The following is a 21376-nucleotide window of genomic DNA, read 5'->3' on the forward strand; positions in this document are numbered from 1 at the left end:
CACTTTTCACTGCAGTTGACCTCCAGACGATGGCTGGTCACCTGCCAACGTGGCAGCCTTCTGTGCCACTATTTTCCCACTGCGCCTCTATCCTTATCCAGTGAATTCCCATGAAACCTCGTGCCAAAACAAGCTAACACACAGCCCTCAGCCCGTCAGCAAAAAGTTAGTGGGCTGGGAGCAGAGACAGCTTCCTGTCTGGCTCTGGCCCTCCCCCTCCTCACTTCTTGGTCACTTCCTGTCTTTGTCAGGCTCCTCTGAGTCACTGACGCACAGCCACAGACAAAACAACTTGATGAACACACACACATTGAATGCTTGTGTATAATAGGCTTCACATACAACAAACAAATCACTCCGTTGGTAAACCAACTATTCATCCATTGTGCCGTTTAGGAAACTGGATTTTGATCTCTCATTTGTTGGGACTTTAAGAAGAATCAGCAAGCGTGGACGCTGTACTGTCCCGAACAGGCTATGCAATTTAAAAAATATATATATTTTAAGAACCATTTTTTTGCCATGTCATCCTAAACATTAGCCTGATGTTACTGTAATGGGTTGTTAAGTAAGGGGTCTAAATATTTCTTTCACCACTGCTCAGTGGAAGTACAGCACTCACTGTACTTGTATAAAGTATTGTTGCTATTGTTGAAGTTGTGTTAAATTACTGACCGATCATAAATGATGGTAAACATTTCAATCAGGGCTAGTTTGGCAAACAGAAAACCTATCCTTTAATTACACATTTCTGCGTCAGACTGACTGACTGTTGTTGCCACGAGTAGAACACAACTGAAGCATCGGCCCTTTTTATTTTAAGGAAGAACAAACTGCTAATTATAGGGATGTGTTATTCCATACACCTGCTCACACTCTTTTGTGAGGGATGTTTATCGTTGCCTTGAGAGAGGCAGCTGTATTTTCATCACTTAAACACAACCACATGATAAGAGCCAACTTCCTAAAAACACACGCATGTTGCTTTGTGAGCTGCTGCTATTGTCCCGTCAGCTGGGTGTGGCGGTAACCCGGGGCAACCACATGACATCTGTCCTCCAACAAGCAACATCTTCCCGTTTTATGGGTGATGACACAACAGTGTGTGCGATGGGCCGAATGTGCATGTGTCATGTGCTGCAGTCCAGCGACTGTTACTGAATATACCGCTGGCCAAAAAAATAGACACTCAGACCGTCACACAGAAATGACTCGGATGTTGTGGAAACGGTTGTTAGAGTGGGAAATCTACAGAAACAAATGAAATTTCCGAGCATTTGTTCATCTCACGTCAAGAAAACACCCTTTTAGTCATTGTAGAGGATTTTTGATACCTTACTTCAATACGAAGAAATCATGCAATTCAAAAAAAGCGTCCCCCAATCTTGCTATTAAGATCATTTCTCTCAGTCAACGGCATCTTCTTTAAAAAGGGGGGAGAGAGGGGGTCTTCTCTATGTGTTGTTACCAAGCATCTGCTCTTCTCTGCCCCCAACAGGTCTGTCAGAGGACTCCAGTGTTCAGACGCCAGCCTTCACTGACTCGGTGAGACTTCACAGACAAGCCAAGGGACACTACGGGACCTGGGACATGATGTGCGGAGCGCCCCCACAGGTCAGGATCTCAGATATCAATACAACTGTGTCTCAGCTCAGAGGTTGGATCATATAAAGCCTGCATTTAAAAAAAAAAAAAACATACACATTGCTGGTTGTTTGATGCCAGCTTCCAGGGCATTAGACCATGAGTTTTACACCAACTCATTTTAGCAAGTTCTCAGAAGAAATCACCTTTTTGGGCTACATCCTTCAGAGGTTACAGCCTGTGATAAAAAATGAACACTGAGGGTATTAAGCCTCAAATAGCATGCTTGCTGCAGGTGACAGTTAAAAGAGATATTCAGGAAGAACTACGAAACAGTCACTGTGAGTGCAGGGCCATAGTTCAACCTATTGAGAGGCCACAATGGTGGATGACGACATGCACTGGTAGAGAAAATTAGCGGGGCTGCTTCCCAGAGAAAAGTCTTTTCTCAATGAATAAAGCGCAGGAAAAAAAAAACACTCCATCTGCTTTACAAACACACCCTTTCTTCACACTGAAGTACAAGAGTGCACCTACAGAAGACCTTCAAACAGACTGTCAGCAACAAGACCCCACCCCTCAACACACACACACACACACACACACACACACACACACACACACACACACACACACACACACACACACACACCTCCCCTCTGAATGAGTCTCTTTCAGTCCCCTGCCAGTGCCTCACAGTCACTCTGTGCGAGTCCGGTTCCAGGCATGGGCACGTAGTTCTGCGTTTTATTAATCCTGCAGGGAAAACCACAGTACTAGAGCTCAGCTGTTTTAATATAATTGGTAGTAAAACAAGGTGTCACAATAAAAGCATGTGTTAGGTGAATGTGACTACTGTGACAACAATCATGTTTATATTCCGAAAGCCAGGTTACAAAGTTTTGAGCTAAGAAGAAACACTGCCAGACAAAAACCAGCGAGACCAAATCAACCCAAAACATTCCTAATACTCAAACATGAATATTATTCATTATACATATAACACTAAACAGTGCATGAAGGCAAGTGTGCCCACAAAACGACAAGGAGAACAATGAAGAGACCATCTTGCAGCGATGGGAATCACACAATACTGATCTCTACTGCACACTATCGAGTTGACAAAATCAGTCCACAAACAGAAAGATAAACACCTAGCAAGGTTGAACAGCCAGCTGATAACAAGACATGAGACACAAGCAAAAAGGCCTTTTTCCAATGGAAGACATTTTGACATGTAGGAAACACACAGGTGTAAATGATGAAATTAGTGTAAATGATGTCTGCTGTGAAAAAGGCGCATTAGCCTCACAGTTGACTGACATAAGCACCAACTTACAAACGGTTTAGTGGCAACGTTCTGTAGGACAACACAAGTAACATTGGACAACACTTACCTCAGTGATGCGATTGTGAAGCGCAGTCGCTTTAGTCTCAAGCGGAGGACGGGAAGACAGGAAGACAGGAAAGACTCCAGCAACTAGCGTTGTTTGAGGCTAACAAGTGAACCAACCAACAGATGAGCGAGGCTCAAACACACAGATTTCTTCCACTAAACACTCCTGCTGTTGGCTATGAATTGCTACATTAACGACGGTAAAGGTATCACAACGTGTTTAAAGCAGAGCTTTTTCAATAGCAGATAAATGGACCCAGTGGGTGGTATAAAAAGCCTGCATTTTTAAGAAAAGTGTGTTAAGTAGGCCCTTTTCACAGCAGCCATTTTAAGCACTGGTGTGATAAATAACATTCATCATGGTCCTGTTCCATTTAGGTGGGCCAGGGCCCTGGTTTTGTGCATGTGGGCTCACTGGAATGGCTGTGACACACTAAATAGAATGGGACCACATTCATTTTGATCATTTACACCTGTGTTTACTCTGCTATGACATGTAGAGTGATCGAGCGCTTTCAGCGTGCTGTTTTCATTTATTTTACCTTAAAAAACGTTGACTAGAAAACAAAATGTAAAGCTGATAAAGATACAAAAATGTGGCACAATAAGCTATCCAGTGTAGACATTAAGTGATGCTAATAAAAAAGGAAAAAAAAGTATATTTTTCATTAAAGCTCAGTTTTTATGGCCTTTTAAAATGTTGATGGTATCCAGATAGATGTTAAAAATGACACAGACTAAATTGAAGCATCATAAGAACAAGTCACAGCCACCAATGCATTTCATTTAGTACTTCCAGACAAACAAGCCTTTAGGCAAACAAAGTACAATACACCCGTTGTTTGTCAAGCTTGGCTGTTCTTCTGTGTGGAAAAAAATCTGCACTGCTTTTGTCTCAGCCGTTCAGTACTGGGCAGCAACACGTTTCACCAAATGTTATTTTAGCTTCATTAAAACGTCATGGAGTTGAGCCTAGCTCCGTGTGTGTGTGTGTGTGTGTGTGTGTGTGTGTGTGTGTGTGTGTGTGTGTGTGTGTGTGTGTGTGTGTGTGTGTGTGTGTGTGTGTGTGTGTGTGTGTGTGTGTGTGTGTGAGGACAGTGCCACTACAGCCAGCTTTCCTGCCTCTCTGTATCCAGCTGTGTATCAATCGCCCCACTGTTTCCATGTAGCCACCAAGGAAAGAGGCTCCTCTTTTTTAAGGTTTATTTTTGTTTTTCTTTGGGTGGAGGATATTGGTTGTTTTTTTGACAACACCTCTAGTGTGAAAATTTCCAGTTGGCCCAAAATAACTATAATTGTAAATGGTAATACTGACCTTTGCAGCTCACAGTATGAACTAATAGGACCATTAGGTGGAAATCAATCCAATACACTTCAGTCAGATTTATTACAACCTAAGAAATTTTCTTTATTTTAATTAATTGAGAAATTAAAAAAAACTCCACAGAATATAAAATGAATTACTGAAAGTGTGTAAATACAGAAATATATTGTGTGTGTGTGTGTGTGCACAGATTCTTGCTAATCTGGTGATGGAGACCCTCCACCCGGAGCTGAGAGGCGTTATTGCACCTCGCCTGAGGGGGAAGATGCAGCAGAGGCAGAGGCACTGGATGCTGGTGAGTTCCAGTCACACTGTACAGTGCACTGCAGACATGCCGTACAAACACAGGAGAGTCCCAAACCAATTCATGTCTTTGAACTACTCCCTCCATCCAGATCTCCGATGCAGTGTACAAGCAGGTGTCGTCTCAGACCGCCGGCCAGTATGTAGCACTGGTCGAAGACTGTGAGGCCCAGACAGCTCCGCTGGACGCCAGACTGCGAACCGACATGGACCAGATCATCGCGTCCAAAGAGCATGTCAGCAACAAGATGCGAGGTGACCAAAGATCTACATGCTACAGTCAAAATGAATCATGTTTCACGCTGCTTTCCATTCATGTTTAGGCTGTAAACATGAGGCAGACAGCCCAAGATGCATCTCGCTCTACATGTTGAATATTTTAGGGCCACACCACAGACAGTGATGCTAACGTACCTTTTGCATTGCCCAGCAGTTTGCGGTGAGAAAATAGTTCCCACCATTGGGTAGACATAAATATTCTGTTCACAGGTGCACAACTATATTTGGTTAAATGTGTTTTTTAAAGTTTATTTGTGCACAATGCATAACCATCATGCTGAAAGCATTCAAACCACGTCCAAACTACACATTGATATATAGTCATTGAAATGCACTTCTCAGCCAAATTGAGCCCAAATTGAACCCAGACACCTACGTTTTACCTGTACATATCTAAAACCAAGCAAACTGGGATGTTGTGCACTGTTAAAAAAACCAACTAAAACATTGATACTTATGTACAGTATCACAGCTGTGGATAGCTGTATGAGTAAGAGTCATACAAGGACTCCAGTCTAACATGGATTTATTAAACAAAGTAAGATCCAGGGAAACAATTAGAGCAATGGTGTAAAGGAGCGACGGAATAACAAAAAGACAGAGAGAAATGTTTAACTTTTGGTTGCATATTTGAATCTACTGTTAACTGAACACCACCTTACATTTGCCCACTTACACATGCCCAACATGTTGTGCAAAAACAACTCGGTTCACTCGCTGCTCCTGGGGCCGTGTAACATGATCTTCCCGACCTCCAGTGGTCGTTTCATTGTCCACTTTCACTGTTTACTGTTTTCTTTGGTTCGGGGATTCTTGCCACAGCTATTATTGGTCAGTGAATAACGCCACACTGCTCAAGTTTCCGTCATTTGGCACAAACGGGGCTTTTCCTCTGTAACCAAACCTGCCTCCATATCTGACATTTTCCTGCTCTTGTTGTTCACTCTGCACTTTCTCCTCTCGGCTCAAGCTTTGCACTTAAGTCTTTTCCTCCGTCACTCACTCAGCACCGGAGCACCCAGCCTTTGAGCGGAGAGCCTGCCAGCTCTCTATTCAAATGTGTTGGCGCAGGCTGCTCACATCTTTCATGTGTACTGTTTGCCATTGAGCTGAAGTGGCAGAACTGCATTCCATCACTTGCCATATATGGGCCGTTTCTGACTTTATCCCACGAATACGACTCAAAACTATGAGTCAGCTGAGCAAAGTCATGCTGGCTCACGTTACATGAGGAGAACGCAGAGGTTAGAGACTGGTAATCCAAGCCGTGAATTTCCTTCGGTTGGCTCCTTTTAAACGAAAGGTTACCTTTCCAACAGTTGGGTGTAGGCCCATCTGAGAGTCAGGCGAAATGTGCAGGGCTTCCGTTGAAGTGATTTCACTTGAACGTCATACATACCAACCATTTCAACACGGCAACTCTGACTAATTTGCATTGTTCCTGACCGTAGTGTGTTTACAAGCTGCAGCAACTAACCATGAATGTGATCTTTTCTTCCGTCCTCTGTGGGTCGCTGCTGGCATGCAGCTCTGGTGTTGCCCAAGGCGGAGCAGCTCCTACGGACGAACGTCCAGCCCTACATCAGCTCCATCCTGGAGGCCCTGATGGAGCCCACCAGCCGGGGTTTCTCCGAGGTCAGGGAGGTTTTCTTCAGGGAGCTGGTGGAGGTCAGCAAGAACTCGCTCAACGGAGGGGGGAAAGACGTACTGGGAGAAGTGAGTCATGTTTTGCTGACTGCAAATATTTTTTTCCCTTTTTTTGTTTCTGTGCATGAATTATTGTGAGGAAGTGTTAACACGGTTCATAGTAACGCAACATCACAAGTCTACAGGAGTTGTTTGATAACCAAGGTAATGTGGAAGGAGGGTGTTGTCACTGTCCTTTGGTTTGTTTTGCTGAGGACCATTCATTCGCTGTGGGTTTGTCACTTTGACCCTCATTCATATTAAACATAGTAGTCATGGAGTCTCCTCAGCCGCCCTCGAAGGACTTTGAACAGTCAACTCAACCTCTTTCTCGGTTCCGGTCATATAATTCTCACCTCCTTATCTCCGTCTCTCCCCCTCAGCACATGGAGAAGCTGTCCATGCTCGCCTTCCACCCGGTGAAGATGCAGAGCTGCTATGAGAAGGTGGAGCAGCTCAATCTGGAGGGGCTGCAGCAGAGGTTCGACGTCGCCAACCCCTCGGTGTTCGTCAGCAGGACTCAGATCCTCATGAGGGAGGTAAGGCGCAACGGCAACAGTTTTCTCTGATATGACACAATGAATCAGAATGCCTCGAAGTAGCGTGTGGAGGCCTGAAAGCACGCACTCCCTAATCCCTTGTAAGACAAGACGCAGCCTGTCCTGCTTGTGGCAAAGCCTCTACTTACACCTGCTGGACAAAAAGAGTACAACAATTTGTGAAGATAAACAGTGAGCTGGGGTTTACTGCCACTACCAGCATCAATTGGTTTCTTATGCTACTGTCTAACTTGAAACTTTTTTTTATTGACAGCAAATGGACAACGCAGTTTACACATTTGAGCAGCTGCTCAACCAGTCTATAGAGACCCAGGGAGAAGATGACATGTGCAAGACCATCCAGCGATGCCAGGACAGGGTTCTCAAGGTAAAACAGGAAAATGAAAAACAGAGTATAGTAGATGAACAGTACGTATTTTTCAAATATCCATAACCTTATCTTTAGGTTTATTTAGTCAGAAAGTATATGGATGTGCTGTCTATTTCAATAATCTCCAGAGGGACTCTGAAAGAAATGTTGGAAGATGTGACTATGTTACCGTGTCACTGAGCTCTACGGGTGTTTCTGGTCTTTCCCTGTCAGAAATATGATCATGACAGCAGCACGGTGCGCAAGAAGTTCTTCAGAGAGGCTCTGCTGCAGATCATCATCCCATACATGCTGCAGCAGCTCTCGCCATCCTGCTCACCTGTGAGTATCACGCAAACTAGCCTCAAATCACCCTTTCTTAACACTTTGACTCTCTTTAAATTGCATGCTTTACAGTGTACAATATGTCCCGACGGTAGTGTGACTCTTTCCACCTGGTGCTCCCACTGTGCTCTGAATGTACTTAGGTCCAGAAACTAAAGTCATAATTAGAAATTCCCATAACAAATAAAAACAGCTGAACACTTCTTTAAAACTCCCAAGACTTTTTGTTTTTGTGTTTTCTGCCAACTTTGTGCAACAAAAAAATGAGCACACAGAAGTAATACAGGGTTGCATGCCTACTGAAAAGATCAGAAATGCAATCAGTCGTCTGATATTTGAAGCTCATCCTTGCACCCTCCTCCCACCAGGAGCTGCCTCGCTTCAAAGAGCTGATCTTCGAGGACTTCGCCCGTTTCCTGCTGGTGGAAAACATGTATGAGGAGCTGGTGCTGCAGTGTGTCTCCAAGGACATAATGATGGGTGAGGGACACACAAGATTTAGAAATGATATGGCAATAGTAGTGATGGTTCTAAATTCCATCAAGTTATCTTACCTTCTTGTGAACACAGTGACTGATTTGTCTTGTTTGCTTTCGTTGTCCAGCTGTGAAGGAGGCAGCCGTCCAGAGGAGACACAATCTTTACAGGGACAGCATCATTCTGACCAACAGCGATCCCAACCTGCACCTGCTCGGAGAAACCCCTCAGGTGGACTGGGCTACTAAATTTGGGGGCGATGAGCCGGAGGGCTCCGTTGGTGGCGGTTTATCTGAAGGAAGGGGTTCTGGGAACCGACGCAGGCAGGTGGTGTCCATGATCCAGCTGGACGGGGTCCCTCTGCCCTTCGAGTCCTGCCTGGAGGTCCCCGGTGTGGATCTTATCCCCGAGGAGGATAATGAGTTGTCTGAGGGCATAGAAGAGGACCGGGAGGAGGATAAGGAAGACCTAGGCCCGCTTGAGGAACCCATGTCTCCTGACAGCGTGACTGAAATCAGAGACCTGATTAATCCAGTGGTGAAGGTGGCGCTTCCCGTGTCAGAGGAGAACCAGAGCAACATGACCAATGGGACGGCGCCGACCACAGGCACCGTCACCTGGGAGGACGGGGTGCAGGAGGATGTGACACACGTCACCACCATGGTGGACAACTTCCCCAGGAAATCTCTGCGAGACAAGACGTCCACGCAGACAATGGTCCAGCAGCTGATCGGAAGCAAGAAGCAGGAAGCCGATGAGGAGCATCAGGACGAAGCAGTCATCAAGAACGCCATCGAGGAAATAGAGATAGCGGTGCAGGAAGAGGACAGCGAAAGGATTGCTGAGGTCTCCGCGGCAGAATCAGATCATGAGTCGTCGCCAGCGCCACCACCGGCTTCAGACTCCGGCTCTCACAACGACAGTGGCTTTCAGTCACCGACCGATGTGGGGCCGGATGAAGCTGAGCCTCAGCCAATCACAAACGGTGTGGACGGAGAGGACAAAGTAATCGACCCCGTAGAAGTGGAAGTGGTTTTGGCGTAGGAAGACAATTCTCCAAACATGACTCTAAAACTGGAAGGTTCGGCAAAAAAAAAAAAAGTGTGCATCACATTTAAAAGGAGAGGAGCGAAGGACTGTATTTAAAGGTTTAAGTCAAAGCGTATTGTCGTTGATATTGCACACTCCCAGCCTCCCCTCGACTTATTTTTTAATTTGGTGATTGGTTCCTTTCTATGCAGCTTAGTGGATTTCGTTGCAAAGTTTCGTCATATTTTGTGTTTGACCCGGCTTTCATATCTGCTCCTTTATGCTATGTTAACAGGTTGATGGTCCATCACAAGGATCAGGGATTTTTAAAGTGGTAATCCTTTTTTTTTTCTTTTTTTTTTTTTTTATAAAGTAAACTCGAAACAACAACTACATCTAAGTTATTAATGTTTTCAAGTTGTGTTATATCTGTAAATCAGGCCTACATTTTTTTGCTTGATGTATCAAGTTAATAATCACCGCCTCTACATGGGCAGCAGGGGGTGCTACAATCAGCCTTTAGATGCTGTGAGGGGATTTGTTTTACTGCTATTTTTTTAAATACCAGTATCTATTTTTGTGAAATGCAATTTTCCAACGTAGTCTGTTCTTTGAAAGCTTTTCCTGTATTCGCAAATGGCCTTTATGTTTCAACACCAGATATTTAGTACAATCTGTCAGGAATGATTGGCACTTCCACTGTGATTTGATAAGTTGGATGTTTTTTAATCTTTTTGACAACGAAACAACCAGAATTCATCGGTTCTCGTCACTTTGCTTGTGGGCGCAGATGACCAGGATACAGTAAATAATGTATCTTTAACTTGTCGGAGTTTCATGCAACTTGCAACCAGACGGAGCTCTCTGTGTTTGATTATGAGGGAGATTCATAATGTCAACTTGTTGAGCAAATTTCACTGATATTGTTTTTTTAACTTAATGGTAAAGTACATTAAATCAAACAACAGTGACAATTTTCTATTTGAACCCAATCTTTTCTAATTTAATTCACATTTTAAATCTGGGTATTTTTTATTAATATTAATGTTGTTTGGATGACGTGGCTTTACAAGAGTTTTACATCCTTATTTGTGTTCTAAAATGAAAAGATAAGCGACTTTATCACCGATACTTATCTTGTGGAGGACATTGCTCACGTTAAGGAAATAGTGTTGGTTACTGTAAATCGTGACATGACACAGGGCTCTCTCAAGGTTCAAAAATGATAAAACTCCACAAAACTAGAATAACAGGATGTCAAATCCGACGAGACATGTTATTTTTATTTTACTATACTCCTCGGGCGGACGGGGTCTATTCTGTCTGTTTTGTTCTTTTGATAATATGAAACATAGAGGTATGTGTTGCTTTTGGTTACTGTATTTGGATCTACATCTCCAGCAATAAAAATAAAAAAATACTTTTTGAAACAAACAGGAAATGAAAGGAGAACACTATTCCAGGACAAATAGACATGAAATACTGAAAGTACGGGGGACCAGAAGTGGAATTAAAGTATGTAAATAAATAAAAGTACAAATATATCATTTTACATCTTCATTTTTTATTAGAACCAAAGTATCAAATTACACTGTCCTTTCCAGGTGCCTTTTTGATGAATTTGCAGTTGCATATCAGTTTCTTTCCAGAAAATGAAGGGAAACTTTGAAGCCGTACAAGTGTTCCTACATCTTCTGGTGTCAGCGTCACTTTTACTTTCGTGCCATCTGTTCTGTAGTCACAAGAGCAAGCTGCAACCTGACCTTCATTGCTGAGAAGAGTTGCGATTCCTCTTTCTCTCAATATTATAAAGTCAGTGTCCTATTGACTCTGTATCCAAGGCACATTTTGATTTTGCTGCATTTAGATTCATACCTAAGACCCAGTACCCAGCAAAACATGTCCGATTGGTGTGAGAAGCGCAACTTCTATGTTTAGTGTTAAAATACTGCGTTTCAAAAGAGAAGAAGCTCACACCCGAACAGAAAACACCCGAGATGTCAGCCTCAAGGTTCCTCATTGATTGCCACAGAACCACATGATCGTAAATGACATACGCTTGAGAATGACTGTCAATGAACCAAGATGACACAATAGAGAAGTTAGCACATGATTCACTTCCTTCATCTGAGCCTTGTCTTATGATGTCTGTCTGTGAATCTCAGCTCCAAGAGAGTCTGCTTTAAGGTTTCACACACACACACCGCAAAAGGCAGAGAAATCTTCATGAAAATCTAATTCTTTTTAAAAATCATCCTTAGTGTCATAACACCTTTAATTGTTAGTTAGCCAGTTAGTAAAAAAACTGTAGTAGTTTAAAAGGTCTGTCAAGGTTGACCAGGAAACCATAAAAAACAACAGTAATATGCCACGAGCCATGTATGACCCCCATCACTGATGTGGGTTGTACCTCTGTGGACGACCCACCCCCCGGAGACTGAAAGGCAAATTCCATATGCATCGCTCTCTCAGATGTTTACCGTTTAAGAAAATAAGCAAGACCATGCCTCAGAAACGGAACATTATGTCCCTTTAACGTAAAACAAAAGCCTCAAAAAATATGAAATCATACTTATTGATGGTCAAAGTCCAACGTTACAACTTTGTTTTCACATCTTTTGCCTCCACACGGCTATCAACACGGCGACGGCTACGGTGCCGACGGAGCTAACAGTGTTTACCTGAAGGGGAACCGCAGTATGAGTGCAGTGCATGAGCCAGCCAGCGGGGCGCGCTCACGTGCACTAACATGCACGCGAGCCCGGCCCGGCCATGTAAACAAAGCCCAGAGAATATTGGATTACAACACAGACAGCTGGAGAGGGACTTCCTTCTCTGCTCAATTCACTATATTCACATAGCAAGTAGTGTTTTTTTGCTATATTAATGCTCTGAATATCATATCGAGTCCCTTTAACCACTGAGTACCGCGGCCACAAACCAAAGAGAGACAGAAGACTGACGCCGGTAACGGACAATCAGAATGATTCTGTGCACGGACATTTCCGTTCTCACATCTACATGAGTTCTATGCGACAGTAGTGCGAGTTAGTATTGTGCAGCTTATTCATTAGCATACAAGGAATTCACCTTTCATGCCCCCCCCCCCCCACCCTGCTCCTCCCCTTGAAAATAAACATCCTCTGAACTGTCCATACCATCAGATTTGACCCAGGAGAGGGAACGAGATGAAATAACCGATGACAGAGCCCACGATGACCCCGATGAAGATCCAGGTGTTGTAGGACATGACGCACAGCATCAGCATGTAGCCCAGAGACACCTGCAGCATGTGGAGCACTGCCTGGATACCATGCAGCAGCCAGCTGCAGAGGGAACAGAGGAATACATGAGTTACACCAAGTAGAGCTATACGAGAGGATCACTGCCTTAAATACTTCAGTATAATAGTAAGAAAGCAGTCTGTCAGGATGCTATGCGTCTTGGTAGTCAAGGATTTAGGCTACATGTTGTTTTTGGGTTCAATCATTGTAACAGAATATGTGACACTTGAACCATTTAACAGAAAAGGAGGTCAATGTTCAGTTTCACATCCATGTCGTGTGTGAGAAATACAGAACTCAGTGGGTGTGTGTGTGTGGAGGTGCACAGATAAACGCAAGCTCACAAAGCAGACCACCCACACACAGCTACGACAGGAAGCAGCGGAATGACGAAGCTCAGGAATTACTGCAATGGCGCAGCCAAACGACGTACCCTTAAACACTCACTGAACTCTACGCGTTTGATTTCACAAAAACCAAACTGGATCAGACTCGAGGAAGCAGAAAGATTAGAACTGCTTTTACATTTTACACAATTTCAGGTTGACTTTCTACGGAGGCCCATTACCACCATTAAGAAAAAAGAGAGAAGATGAGTTTGTCATGATTTGATAGGACATTTTAATTATTTTTTTTCTTTAGTATTATCTTACATTCCATTATTTACATCTAAATTTACATAGAAAAAAAATCTAGAGAAAAGACAAAATGATCACATTGTACATTTTGGATGTTTACTGGGACCTGACCGGTTTCTGGTGTTTGGAGCCAGAGGGGGCTCCTCCATGGGGGTCAGCGAGGATTCAGAGGGGCTGCTGCCCTCCAGGGCCGAGATGCTGTCGCTGTTTAAGGATTGAGGGGCCACGTACAGACGCTGGGGATGAGCCAGCTCAGAGCTACTCCCCAACCGCACCTTCACTACCTTGAGCAACTCGAAGAAGACCGTCAGCAGCAAGACCACGAACACCGACAGCACCATCCCTGGAGACGAAGACACATAAGATATACTTTATATTATATTATTACAACTTGCAGCCGAACTCAGTGTCACCAAAAAACAGTCTGCACACTACTCCGTGCCACAAAAAAACGTAGTAATGACTGTTTGGATTCCTACTTGGGTCTTGGTCAGGTCAAACAGTTTGAAAGGTGTGAACCAGTGCCACACCTTCTTTAATACAGCTTGCAAACAATGCATGAAACAATAATAAGAGCAAACAAGCTCTATGCTGGCAGGCGTGGTTCATCCAAAAAACCCGGGTGATAAGACCATCGCAGAACAATTAATTAAAGAACATAAAGTACATGAAAAACATACTTCTAACATCAAACATACATGCTATTTATAAACATATCCTATTCATCATCACATATATCAGAAACTACTTCATATACGTTCAAAAATATAAAGTTAGAGGAAAAAAAGGCCTGGGTCAACACACCCTTCTAAAAACGATATCTAGATCAGCACTTATTGTATTCGTATTTGGTTTGTTGCACTTATTGTATTCGTATTTGGTTTGTTGCACTTATTGTATTCGTATTTGGTTTGTTGCACTTATTGTATTCGTTTGTTTCTGCACTGTACTTTTGCTCTGGTTCATGCTCTTAGATTATTGTGTAAGCCAGGAAATGCATTTATGACTTCTGGTGACTAGTAGTTCTCTTGAATACCTGTGTTGAATACACTTATTGTAAGTCGCTTTGGATAAAAGCATCTGCTAAATGACTGTAATGTAATGAAATTTGAGAGATGCTTAAGACTAAAAGAAATTTGATTTTGTTTTGTTTTTTTAACTCTGAAGTATTTATATTGGCTATTTCAAAATCCCACCATTGGTCAGGTTCTAGTACTGAAGAAAAATTATATATATATATATATATATATATATATATATATATATATATATATATATATATATATATATATATATATATATATATATATATATAATACTGCAGCAGTGGTTTGAAGTCTCTACCAATGTTCTGGTTAATATTTTACAATGAAACCAGGTCAACGTTATCAACCATCCACTGGTGACTGATACTCCCCTCCTCAAAGAAAATCCTTACCAACTTTTCAAGCTTACTGTTTTGAACGATAGGTTTCCAGTGGAACATTCCTGTTCACGCGCACGCACGCGCGCGCGCGCGCGCGCACGCACGCACGCACGCACGCACGCACACACGCACACACGCACACACACACACACACACACACACACACACACACACACACACACACCTCGTGATGTCTGTTGACACAGCGTAACAGTGACGATGCTGTTTGACATTTGCACCTTACCTACAGGCCCGTGCACATCCCAGAAATCAAACAGCAGTGTCACGCTGCTCGACACCCCAAAAGTCATCTGAAGGAAGAAATGGGAAAAATATTAAAGACTCTACAAGGCTGTGTGTGCTCCACTGGTTATGATTATGTTTTAAAAAAGAAACGGTCCAAATCCTGAGAAACATAATAAATGCAGTTACAACACTGCTGACCTCAGCCTCTTTCACCAAGACCACTCATGTGAGACTGAGAGCTACTGCACTGCTCTGAGATCAGTCCTCTCCCCTCCTGGTGCAATGACTCAGAACGTCTTTGATTACAGATGCAAGCAAGCTCTCCTCTCCTCTCTCTTACTTTTCATGAAAAGAATACAACCCAGAGCCTCAGCATAATAAAAAGGTATTTCTCAACTATAAATGTTTCTGAATAAAATACTTAAATATAATAAACAACAGGCATCGTTAAAAAGAACAGTAAAATAAATGCATGAAGAAAACACGAAGAAACACACTTCTATTGTGTGAAACAGGTGATTCTTTTTTTGCAGAATTAACTAAATATTTTCCATCTTTTATGCCCTTACTCAAAACCCCCTCTGTTCTACATGTCATTTTTGGGATTCCTTTTACCAATGAGAGAAGAAAATGGAATTTAAACTGTTCCGAACAAATATCTATTCAGCAGGTCTTGCCCAACAATTACAGGACGTACTGTCCAACAAAAGCCTGCTCTGTTCTGCTCGACCTGAGACTGACAACAGGAATGCACTCTACGAGTGCGTCTGTTAGCGAGTCTGCTGGAACGGTCCCTGCCGGGCTCTTTCCTCCTCTCTCCTGCTAATTCACCATCGGTCCAAACATGACCGTCTCTCACCAGCTGCACAACCGGTGAAGGTCTACATGGAACCTGCAACCTCCATGTCCCAAGTCCACTAATCAAATGGTCGTCAAGCTAATATAATAATATAAACGAGCAGTGAGTTGGTCAGACAGGTTGTAGGGTCAGGAAGTTGACCTGTAAACTGTGATGGATGTTTACAACAACTCGTCCGATAGTTTGACTCCTTGGGTTTCTTTGCTCTGTCAGACGTCGTTTTAGTGAGGTCACCGTGTTGGTCCTGCAGAAACTCGTCAAATGACTGAAATGGAGACTCGTGAACTTGCAGAATTAAATATAAACGTCTCAAAGTCTATAAGCAGAACCAAAATACTGTCAACAAGAGGACAGAAACCTTTGAGGCAGCAAGAAACATTACAGAGAAAGTCAAATATAGACAACTTGAGTCACCAATCCGCCTGGAGGCCAGGCACAGTGATCATTGTGAGCTTATCTTCCAAAGCGCTTGAGAGATCCAGATAGTCTATTTGTTCACTTAACCAGGACTATGTTGAGATTGCCAACAGAGAAGACAATGTTTCTACTGCAGACACTCGGTGCACTTCTCCCAATGACAGCACGGATACTTGTGCATGCTGTGGCCCGCACGCACTTTACATGCATGCCCAGAGGTTTCCAAAGCCCACACTATAACTTGTGTTTCCAATGTGCCACATGCAGCTGTTCATGTCACTACTAGCGAATGCGATCAAACTTGCAAAGCGAGTCTTTTAGCGTGCTTGACATATAAAAGGTTCAACGCAATTGCGAGAGCTGAGATGACAGCTGCTAAATAACTTGATGATGCGATCAAGCCAAGTTATATTTTAACAATATTTGCTGTCCAGCTGAGTCAAAGCAAATAAAAGTAGTAGTAGTAGTAGTAGTAGTAGTATTAGTAGTAGTAGAAGAAACAACACAGTGAGTTATTAAGGTTGTTGATTTAAGAGTTATGTGTGATACGTGAGTGTTTTCGGCCAGACTTTTTAAAAGTAGACTGAAGGAGTCACAGATCTGTTCGAGCAGACTTTACCGTTAAACTCCTCACCAACTCTCCATGTGGGACAACAATTTAAACATATTCAATATGATCCTCTAGGTTTACTGCTGCTCCCTTAAGTCCACACCACATGTCCCCACACACTGACTGACTCAACGACACACTGTATCATGTAGAGAAATAGTTCTAATTCAAAATGTGACAAACTACAAAGACCCCACTTACGGACATCATGGTGAACTTGCTGAGCGCAGGCTAACGCCGCAGTTTCTGTGGTTATTCACGACAGGTTTCCCATCGCTGACGACCCACGGCCCGGGGTAGAGTTGCTGCACAAGTGCAGTCAAGTACGAGCCATTTCTCAAATGTCCCACAGTAGCAGCAGAACGAGGCAGCCTCCTGACTCCGGACAAAAACCCCGAGGGCTGACGGGTAGTTGAGTTTTTAAGCCTCTTGGAACGAGGACCCAACTAGACAATCGAAACGGTGATTAAAGTTGCTGGGAAACTCAAATAGCATCGTCCACATCGAGCAGGGTGGGTACAACTGACCATTATAACCAATGTTTAGCTAACATTGTAAATGTAGTCGATAGAGATGGTCGAAATGCTACGCATGTGCACATCGAATCTTTCGTTGTTTACTCCACACAATTACTTGGATCACGTGATGGACGGAGGTAGCCGAAAGCATTCGTTGCTTTTCGGCTACTCGTTTTAAAACTTGCACCGTAAGCAAACACGTTGTTTCTGGAAGGAGGCTTGTTAGTGGAGAGAGATAACGACAAGTTATACTTATTGTAAGGTCACTTTGATGTAACTATCATATTTTTTTTTTATTCGGAAAATCATGTTAACAAACAAAACATGACATTAGTATGGCAAATCTTAATCCTTAACAGGTATAATATTTACATTTGGGAGAATTTTCACATACCATATTGTTTATTGTTATACTTTGTACTGTTGTTTTGCAGAGAGCCCTTAACCAGTTGCTCTGTTCTAGGACTACAAAGTTATTAAAACTTAAATTTCATGTCCTACATTTAAACTGCAAAATCATTCTATTTCTCATCTATTTATTTAAAATACATCTCTGCAGTTTAAATCAAAATGCTGTGTGGCAGCTGCCTGTCATCTCATCCTCTGCACACATCTTTATCCCGACTTCTTTTTGATTGTAGTCACCATTGCAACAGCTTCTACTGCTTTTTTGGGACAACTGGGAACCCTTCACCAGGATTCCTGTGGTTTGACACGTATTTTCAAGAAAGATCACACTTAGCTCTAGATCAGCGGTGTCCTTATGTTATTTCAGCTGTTTTAAGTGTAAACAAATAGAAATGTTTGCTCTTATGTAATGCACTTTTAACTGCCTTGTTGTTGAAAGGTGCTATAACGCTCACTGTTTCTTAAAAGAAAACTAAAATTAGTTTTGGAAGCATGTTCCTTTGTCAGAACAACAAAGCCGACTCTGCTGACATAAACAACAAAAACACGTTGTATATCTTTATTGTTATACTGTACAGTACAACTGATTCTTCACTGTATGCTGAAATATTACATTTACTGATTGAGGTGCTACTATAAGTGTCTGCATACGCACCTGTAAACAGTTTAACAAGTAGAAAAATACAAAACCAGACACCACTCATCAATATGTGAGGGGAAAAGAATGAAAAAAACAAAACAAAGAACAATTGGAGCTTCATAAAGCTATCGTACCTTTTGATGGAGAGGAATTAAACAAAATCGGGATTGATTAAAGGCAGCGTGAAATGACTTCAGGGAGTTGGTGCTGCAGCATTCTTAAGAGATGAGAGGAATTGCACATATTTTCTAAAACAAGAATAAAAACAGGTCTACGGTCCAGTGTCCTCACTGCTTTTAAAAGCTACATTTGTATACATCAGGTGCACTAAGCACAGTCCACAGGAGACAAAACCAAGGAAGAGCTGCGCATCCCGACGTCCATCACGAGCTCCTGTAAGAGGTGGTGGGAATCCAGATTGTTTAAGGCATGCATTCACAATGATGTAGAGCCAGGACACCGTGGTTTGGGGGACTGTCAGGTTTTCAACAGTTACAGCTGTTTGTCTGTGGAAAATCTCGGAGCGGACGTGTCTCACAAAATAAAATACAAATTCTGGAAAACACTTGGCAACGTGATCTGCGGTCAGGAGTCGACATGTTTTTGTCTTCTGAATTCACAAGACTTTGAGATTGTACTAAAAAGTGGTCAAATAAGACAAACACGTCAAAAGTCACACAAACATTCAGAATCCAAAGAAACAGAACTATTTTGAATTGTCTTCTACTCTTATGAATTACATGAGATCAAACTCTTGGTTAGTTTATAATAAAGGCTGATGAGTTAAGTTGAGCTAATTTGGACAGGAGGCATTTGGGGAGTGATAACATGATGAGATCAGATCAAAAGGTCAGACTGAAAGATACAAGTGTGGAATTATCTCCCAGCCCTTATACACAGGCAAAGAAAATGTCTCTAACTGGAAATTTAACACAGGCGCTGGATCACAAATCAATTTGAAATAGTTGAGTTTGACACGCACGCACGCACGCACGCACGCACGCACGCACGCACACACACACACACACACACACACACACACACACACACACACACACACACGACGTACACTCAGAAATCCATGCAAATACTAAAAAGTGCTGTGTTGTGCATAATGTATGTTTATCATCTGCACCGGCTGAAATTTCAGAGCGCTCTCATCTCACGGACGTAACACTAAAAGAACGTTAAGGCAACAGACAGGAAAAAAACAACAACAACGTATAATCTCGGACTGAAACACCTGCATCACATCTCAACACAACACGCATCTCCAAACCTCAATTTGTCCGTTCTGCTCAACAAACAATTCAAACGTGAGACCTCACTTGGTGCATCTCAGAAGCAGGGACTCAGTGAAGTATTTTTAAGTTTGCATGGCTGATCATGTTAAGTTGCACTTTCAAGAGGAGTTTGAGATAAGTTTGTACCAGTGACGGCCACAAGAGGGCAGAGATAGACTGAGTCTTCACTGCAGTCATCACATCCAGCTGCAGGAGAAATGAGCCTCATCTGCAGATAAACTGTCCTCTGAATACAAAACTGGTATCAAAGCAAAACCTCTCAGTGGTATGAGGCAACAGCACATGGTGGCAGTCCAAAGATATGCATATGTATGTATATGTATATATATTATATATGTATATATTTTAATCTAAGATAATCAATCTTTCCAAAAAAGAGATCAGAGCACACTCTATGTGTTTCATTTCTCTCAACATAACATATCTTGTCTAGATGCAAATTTAAGTAAAACATTTTTTATTATATAAATATTCCAGTCAGTTACGTCAATATTAGCAATGCTAGAAAATATACAAATTCTCACTTCAGTAAGTTATTTTTGTTGTTGTTTTTTACTGCTACCTCTGTTTCAGTTACACAACTGAGAGGTGTTGCTGAGACTCTAGTTGTCTTTAAAGCCAATATGTGTGATTCAAACAAGTTCTGACTGGACTCTTCTAGTGGTATTGTTAAGATGCTATAATCACAGATAATCCTACACACTGGGGTTTTGTAACTAGTTAAACTAGACAAACCACAACCTCTGGTAATGAGTTATCCTTTAGACATCTCTGCCCTGCTGCTGCTGCTGCTGCTGCTGCTGCTGCTGCTGCTGCTGCTGAGGACAGCGGTGGACCACAATAACAAGTGCACAGCTGGAACAAGACTTAAAAAAAAAAAAAAAAGGCCAGCGATGGATCTCGTCAAACATGAGCCTTCAGTAGGCCAAAATAATTTTCAAGGCATCACAGATGCAAAAATTGATTGGAAGAACAAAACAGATTTAACTCTGCCCCATGAAAGAAACAGGTCCAATCACCGAATATTGGAAATGCTGTGTGATGATCCAAAATACTTCTTTTAGGCACAGTGATGTTCACCCGTTCGGTCTGACTCTACCTGATGAGACACGAGAAATTAAACTTATATTCAATATAAGATATGATCCCTTTTTCTTTTTTTTTTACTTATTCAAGGACAAAGAAACAATCTTTGGGGTGTTCTTGGGGGTGGAGTTATCGCCCATCCTCTGTAACCCGCCGTGTCTCTGTACCGATTAGTCGAGAGTGTCGAATGCAGACAGGAGTGGGTGATGATGCTTCATCACCTGCTTCTTCTCTACTGTCTACTGTTGAAACTGGAGTCGGCGCTACTGCAGCTTTCCTCGTAAGTGGGTGGGGGCTCTGTAACGCACAAAGGCAGAAGAAAAATAAAGTCAGTGATAGAGCTGAAGTCCTGCCTCTGCTCCTAGCCTCTGTTCTGTAGTAACTACTAAAGTATCACTGTAAGTCAGTGGATTTGTCACATAGGGTTCATCAGTCTATCTGAAATGTGATTCTGAACGTGCTTTTGACACTTTTCAGCTTTGACATGACAGAGTGAACATGGGTTTCTGTAATAATCATGGCATTACTCTGTGGTTATTATAAAATTAATAGATTACATGCTATAGGATTATTGAGTTTCAACTGTGAATGCTTCAGCAACCACATTA

The 21376-nt window shown here is 42.5% G+C and overlaps 3 protein-coding genes across 3 annotated transcripts in view; 1 reads left to right on the plus strand and 2 right to left on the minus strand.

Annotated features, from left to right (window-relative positions):
- LOC137886897 (protein Niban 2-like) overlaps positions 1-10876 on the plus strand; it is a 25447-nt gene extending 14571 nt beyond the window's left edge. The window contains exons 6-14 of the mRNA XM_068729574.1: positions 1499-1614; positions 4495-4599; positions 4700-4862; positions 6415-6602; positions 6956-7111; positions 7386-7499; positions 7716-7823; positions 8195-8306; positions 8431-10876. Coding sequence (XP_068585675.1) covers positions 1499-1614; positions 4495-4599; positions 4700-4862; positions 6415-6602; positions 6956-7111; positions 7386-7499; positions 7716-7823; positions 8195-8306; positions 8431-9347 — 1979 coding nt within the window. The 3' untranslated portion in view covers positions 9348-10876. The remainder of the gene's footprint in view (positions 1-1498; positions 1615-4494; positions 4600-4699; positions 4863-6414; positions 6603-6955; positions 7112-7385; positions 7500-7715; positions 7824-8194; positions 8307-8430) is intronic.
- slc31a2 (solute carrier family 31 member 2) lies at positions 10877-17394 on the minus strand. The gene is made up of 4 exons (XM_068729588.1): positions 17014-17394; positions 14925-14991; positions 13366-13597; positions 10877-12658 (listed from the first exon to the last, which is right to left on the minus strand). Exons 1-4 carry the CDS (start codon positions 17020-17022, stop codon positions 12493-12495), a joined length of 474 nt encoding a protein of 157 aa, XP_068585689.1. The 5' UTR covers positions 17023-17394; the 3' UTR covers positions 10877-12492.
- An 889-nt stretch (positions 17395-18283) lies between these two features.
- Positions 18284-21376, minus strand: part of arrdc1b (arrestin domain containing 1b) — a 33341-nt gene continuing 30248 nt past the window's right edge. The window contains exon 8 of the mRNA XM_068729602.1: positions 18284-21065. Within this exon, the coding sequence (XP_068585703.1) occupies positions 21001-21065 (65 nt within the window). The 3' untranslated portion in view covers positions 18284-21000. The remainder of the gene's footprint in view (positions 21066-21376) is intronic.

This window comes from Cebidichthys violaceus, unplaced genomic scaffold, assembly GCF_023349555.1.
Source record: "Cebidichthys violaceus isolate CVI_PGR_0920_01 unplaced genomic scaffold, fCebVio1.0.p SCAF_102, whole genome shotgun sequence".
Taxonomy (NCBI): Eukaryota; Metazoa; Chordata; class Actinopteri; order Perciformes; family Stichaeidae; genus Cebidichthys; species Cebidichthys violaceus.

Bases quoted from the DNA above. Each gene is read 5' to 3' on its own strand.
- slc31a2 (XM_068729588.1), bottom strand. The intron at 13,598-14,924 runs GTAAGGTGCAAA...CTTCGTCTCCAG, and splicing joins GGATGTGCACGGGCCTGTAG to GGATGGTGCTGTCGGTGTTC. The intron at 12,659-13,365 runs GTCAGGTCCCAG...TTCCCTCTGCAG, and splicing joins GCTCCAAACACCAGAAACCG to CTGGCTGCTGCATGGTATCC.